Source organism: Mobula hypostoma, chromosome 26 (genome assembly GCF_963921235.1).
Source record: "Mobula hypostoma chromosome 26, sMobHyp1.1, whole genome shotgun sequence".
NCBI lineage: Eukaryota > Metazoa > Chordata > Chondrichthyes > Myliobatiformes > Myliobatidae > Mobula > Mobula hypostoma.
The window spans coordinates 26,444,562-26,450,821 of NC_086122.1; the positions used below are offsets into that span (position 1 = coordinate 26,444,562).

A 6,260-nucleotide genomic window follows, 5' to 3' on the forward strand; every position below is an offset into this window, starting at 1 on the left:
TTGTATTTCCCACTTGCACTCTGCTTGCTCAGCATATTCAGTATTTACAATGTCCATTTTAGCTTTTGAGCATTACAAGTACTTTGCTTTTAAAGTTACGATTCTCTGAAATGGAAACTTAGTATACTCCAAGACAAAGCACATGCTATTCATTGTGGAGGTACAGTTCAAATGTTGTAGTTCCATAACTGAGATGACCTATCATTAGTAAGCTTAAAAATATGGTGGAGAGTGTATATACCGGCTGTATCACGGCCTGGTATGGCCTTTGAATGGAAAATCTTACAAAAGGTTGTAGATTTGGCCCAGTACCTCACAGGTAAAGCCCTCCCAACCACTGAGCACATCTACATGAAACACTGTTGTAGGAAAGCAGCATTCATTAAAAGGGATCTTCACCGCCCAAGGCCATGCTCTTTTCTTGCTGTTGTCATCAGATAGAAAGGACAAGAGCCTCAGAACTTATATCACCAGGTTCAAGGACAGTTACTACCTCACAACTATCAGACCCCTGAACAAAAGGGGATAACTACACTCACTTTCCCATCCATTGAGATATTCCACAATCAATGATCTCACTAAAAGGAATCTTTATCTTGTTATTTCATGTTCTTGTTATTTATTGCTATTTATTTATATTGGCATTGTTTGTTGTCTTTTGCACTAGATCCTGTTAGTTACAATTCTATAGATTTGCTGAGTATGGCTGCAGGAAAATTATTCTCAGGGATATATGTGGTGACATACATGTACTTTAATAATAAAAAATACTTTTAACTCCCGATTACCATTTTGTATACAGATCTCAAAGGTGATCAAATTTAAGTTGTACTTTAGCTCAGGGGCAAGGTAATGCTGCACAATTGGAGTTGTCATGACCAAGAGTAACAGTTATATATTTTATGCATGTTCAATTAGGAGATTTCGTGAAGATATAGTTGGATAGATATGGAGATTTCATGTACAACAGTAAGTCCCCTGATGGTCTGGTCAACAATAATCCCTCAAGCAATTTCAATAAAACACATTATTACATACTTTGTTAATACATTGTCTCTATGCCGTTTTGCAGCAGAGTAATTGCATCAGTTCATGGGAAGAATGTGGATCACAGAAAAATCTGGAGCACAAGGAGGCAGGGAGAATAATGTGCAACTTTTGTGTAGCTAGTACCTCAGGTCAGGATCAAACTTGGATCCCTGGTGTTGGGGAAGCAGCACTAACCTCTGTGCAATTGTAGCATCCTCAATCTGGTTGTTCATTCGACTCAGTTTTCAGAGGATGCTGGCTATTGCCCTTGCCCATGTTACAAGAGGACAAAGTTTAAAAAGTTTTAATGTGATGTAACAGGAATCTGTGGGAATATACTGATATTGAAAATACTTGCTATGGAGGTGCAGTGGGTTCCCTGAACAAACTAACAACATTCTTCCCCACCCATACTTTCATAAATGGGCTTCTTTGATGGTGGGGGAACAAAATGAATAAGTATCCTAACAATGATAAAAAGCAACCATCATGAAGCTCACCTTTAATTTCTTTTGTAAAACGCACTCTCTGAGAGTCCGTAAGAGGCTTTGGCTGCTCATCGATGTTCCGTATGTCTAGGACTTCACACATGAACTCTATCACTGGCTGCGCTTTGTAGAAAGCTGTGGCGGACACTAAAATTTAAAGAAAAATATCAATGGTCAGTGATTTATTATTGTCACTGTAACTAATCCAATGTAAAACACAAGGGTGAAGTCCAACATTTAGAAAATCTATATATATTTGAAAAAGTTTTATTCAGACCTTAATTAACTCTCATAGTTTGGAGCAAGACATTTTGTTTAATACATTGAAGCCTCAGAGAGCTTATCAGAGTTACTAAATAATTACTAGCTATTGTTAATAAGGCACCAGCACTTCAAAAAAAAGTGATGCTAGTAACTTACTACCTTTTTTTGTAGGAAGAGATGGATTCACAGTCCATAAATTTTGAGGACCGCTCAAGTGAAACTCTCAAAATTCTCAAGGATTCTTGCTTCTGCCATTAAGGACTGTCCTCTGATATGGATTCCTCAAGGAAACCGCAGACAGAGCACCAACATCCTGCTGTGTCTCAGCAATCATATTGAAAATTTAAGTGCTGAATATGCACTGGGGCTCAGCAACTCCATTCATGTTAATGAACCTTTAACAGCTCACAGGAGGCAAATTCAGGCCATTTACACCTTTTGAATTGAATCAATCTATGAATTTTATTGTTTTCGTGTCATCCAGTGTTGCAATATTTTATTTTTTTATACAAATTTGCATTTGACAGTATGTATAATTGTAATGATATTCATTACCTTTGAAATTTTATGATTGCCTCAGAATTCTCATAGCCTATTGTAAATGAGGACATGGCTCAGATGTCAAAGCACAGCAGAACTTCATTGAACAGGACTCACTGGCGTTAAGTCTTTGCTCATCATAAACGTCACTGCCACACAATGAAAACCATGCTGAGAACTCATCTGCCAGAAGATATTGCAGGCAAACGTGGGTACAGAAGAGGCATAGTAGTGGCTCACTGTTCAACTTGAAATGCAACACAGAACTGTGTCTGGAGGCTATTGTGCACCATAATTATATACAATTAGGGACAGCTTCAAAACAATACAACCTCTCATCTCCTATACCAATTCTTATTCATATATCTGTACCCTTCAAGACTGCTTTTGCACTGTTCTAACCAAATTCAGTATGTTACAAATCTTGTCTCATGATATAAATCTGTTTAATAACTCAAAGACATAAGCTATTAGGATAACACTTGAATTATTCTAGAGATTATTAATAAGAATGTTGCTTTGTCTACGACTATAGTACTTCACTCACTTGCAGGGAAACTACATAGAACATAGAATAGTACAGCACAGTACAGGCCCTTTGGTCCACAATGTTGTGCTAACCCTTAAACCCTGCTTCCCATATAACCCCCTACCTTAAATTCCTCCATGTACCTGTCTAGTAGTCTCTTAAATTTCACTAGTGTATCTGCCTCCACCACTGACTCAGGCAGTGTATTCCACACACTAAGTGAGTAAAAAACCTTCCTCTAATATCCCCCTTGAACTTCCCACCCCTTATCTTAAAGCCATGTCCTACTGCACTGAGCAGTGGTGCCCTGGGGAAGAGGCGCTGGCTGTCCATTCTATCTATTCCTCTTAATATCTTGTATACTAAATAAACTAAACTAAAGCATTTAAGTCAAAGACCAGATCTTCACTTTACATACTTGCCCAAAACAGACCTAAAAATCAACTAATTGCATATGAAGGAAATGCTCGACAGGTAGGACAGTGCCTCTGGAAAGAGAGCAGATTCATCAGAACCGATAAAATACAAAAACAATCTTCTGTACACTGGTTATGGAGACATAGCATACATTTGGGCCTCTCTGCTATTTCTGGGAGGGTTCCCACACCTTGTTTTTGTGAGGATTTACACAAAATAAAGTCGATGTATTTATAGAGGCTGTATATATGCATTATTTGACATAATTTTTGCATAAATATACAAATATTATATAAATGCATTTACTTATCCTTATCAATTGATAATCAGCAAGACAATAATTTTGGCCAGATTGTCTTAAAGGACAGAAATGACCCTGACTAATCTATGCTAATATAAATGTGATCAAAAATCAGTTGTGCAGGAAACAGAACAAGGGATTAAAGCTATATTAAATGACTAAAAGGAATAAACAGAGATAAAAAATAACGTAGTCAAACTTATATTTGATGGTAGTCATTCCACAAGAAATCTTTTGCCAGTAACTGGCTCCACAGCACATGAACCATTTGTAGCCTGTGTACAAATTAACCATAGAACTTGTGCAGCATTTTTATTTAAAAATTATCTGTTGTTCAGTAACTAGTTAAAGATCAATGTAAGCCTTTAATAGAAAAAAAAAGCTGAATTACCATCGATGTTCAACATCATTTTCCACATGGCAGGTCGGACAGATTGATGGAAACCAAACCAGACTTCTCTACCTCCTCCCAGTGGGTGATAGTAACCCTCAGGTGGAGAAAAGAATGAGCGACCAACAGGAGTATACCTGAAATTTTAAAAACCCAGATTAACAGCTCAAATAACATTTTTGTATTGAGCAACAGGGACATAGGTTGATGGAGTGAGTGGGGATAAAGTACTTTTGGCAACCTATTGTCAAAGCATAAGCAACAAATTTCTACTTCTTTACTGCTTCGACATGTAGAAGTGAATGCCTAACTGCTGCTCTTAGCACTACGGATTTATGAAAATTATCAGAATACCAAGTCACATTGATTTCAGAAACCGATGCAAATTAGCAGATAACTTTACCTCGATCAAAACAAAATGGAAGCCCTTACAGTGTTTACTGGGTTTGCCCACTGGGCATGGAATAAACTAGTATACCACATGTTACTAGCTCCACAGTATAACTCACAATGTGATGGCTGTGCATCTTGCTGCAGAAAACAAATGGAGTTTGTGCACAACGTGGAGATCTCGGGATCAGAACAAGTGTAACTTGATCTCTCCATGTAATTTAAGTAGGGTTACTGGTGATTCTAAGCCATTTTTTCTTTATAATTCCCTAACTGAAAAACACACACTATGAAAAGCAGTAACTATGAATATGCCCATTTCCTTTCCTAAAACACATACATGCCTGTAGCCTAACCTACTTCAGAAATTCAGGGCCAGGTTAGTTGTCCCACTTGTACAGAAGGTGCTGATCTTACTGAAAGCATACTTATGGCGAGATACTGGACGATATTAATGCAGTCTTCTTACATATAATGAACTGTAAATGATAAAACACCCAAGAAATTGACAAGAATCTTAATAAACTATATTTGCATGTACCTCTTAATTTTCATTGGTATGACAGCGTCATAAAATGTGAATATATCATTGACTAGCTATAAGAGTAACATAAAGTCGAGGTAAAATAAACGATTTCTTCATCTCAGATATCATTTAAATTTCAGTATTTGCAAAACTTACAACTTGTGACACCAAGGAGCGACTTCAAGTATCACAATATTCAGTACTTTTCCTAACTGCATCAACTTAAAATATTTCCTTAGGTTATATGAACAATAAATCAGATTACCTCATTGATGCCAGGTGCCTCATTGCTACATCCAATGCTTGAACAGAGTCTAACGGAACTTGGATTCGACCACTGACAAGGGCCTCATGCAGCAGTCTCCAACTTACTACTGCCAGCCATTTAATGGAAACCTTAAAAATCCGATCTTTTCCTTCACCAGGAATGGTCACCTCAAAATCAACCTTACATTAAAAGAAAAAGAAACAAATAAATGAAACTGCCAAAAGATAAATCCTTCTCTCTGGAAATTTTTCATGATATAATCAAAATAAAACTAAAAAATTAAGCAAGCGGAACAAATTTTACCAACTTTTTGACACCTGGAAGATTTCAGTCTGCAGGCACTCAATCCAGAGAAGCTGGGTTAAGGCTGGTGCATTGAGCCTGGTACACAAGTCAAAAGGCATCATGCATTCCAATCTCCACCTGGCAAGCAAGCCTGGAACCACCATGGGAAGACTTGTTGCTGATGCTTTGGGCTTGTCCCTTCACACCACTGCCAAGCACCACTGACTCACTGACTTGTTTGCGTCTCTTTTCATCTGTCAAGATGTTTCTGATTGGAATGATACAAACACAGCAGCGCAGTGGCAATTGCCCCATGACTAGCTTCGATTTAAAGAACATGTGAAATAAGATGAACAAAACATCCACAAAAAGCACTTTCTCCAAAATTGTGTACTTCTATTACTTGTATAATGAACGGCACACAAAACCAGTATGCCACTGTTGGATCTGAATGTTTAATTTTAATTATTTTCTTTGTAGTTTAACAATTGATTATCTGCTTGTATTTTAAGCTGCCTTTATATGCATAATAGCTTGATATGCCTCTAATGGCTACATAAAGTATAATTCTGAAACCTTCACTGTACTTCATTAAGTGATTGCTTTCTCGTCGGTTCATTTTTACTGCAGTATTGAATAAGTATTTTTCAGTTGGTTGTCTCTTATCTACAGATTTGAATGCAAGTTCTCTTATCTCTGAGTATAAAAATAGCTGTTTATGCTAGGCGCCATCTTTAGTTTCTCTCCTCTTCAAGTAGTAGACTCCTGTCACTGTTCCTTTTCTTCTTATCAGCTTTTAATAAAACAATTGTGAAACAAGTTTTATGCCTCA

The 6,260-nt window shown here is 37.2% G+C and overlaps 1 protein-coding gene across 5 annotated transcripts in view; it reads right to left on the reverse strand.

Moving 5' to 3' along the window:
* Positions 1-6,260, reverse strand: part of LOC134338247 (protein argonaute-1) — an 89,227-nt gene that overhangs the window by 56,013 nt on the left and 26,954 nt on the right. For all 5 annotated transcript variants that reach the window (XM_063033958.1, XM_063033960.1, XM_063033957.1 and 2 more), the window contains 3 exons: positions 5,141-5,322; positions 3,960-4,096; positions 1,530-1,664 (listed from right to left, as the gene is read on the reverse strand). In XM_063033958.1, the coding sequence (XP_062890028.1) occupies positions 1,530-1,664; positions 3,960-4,096; positions 5,141-5,322 (454 nt within the window). The remainder of the gene's footprint in view (positions 1-1,529; positions 1,665-3,959; positions 4,097-5,140; positions 5,323-6,260) is intronic.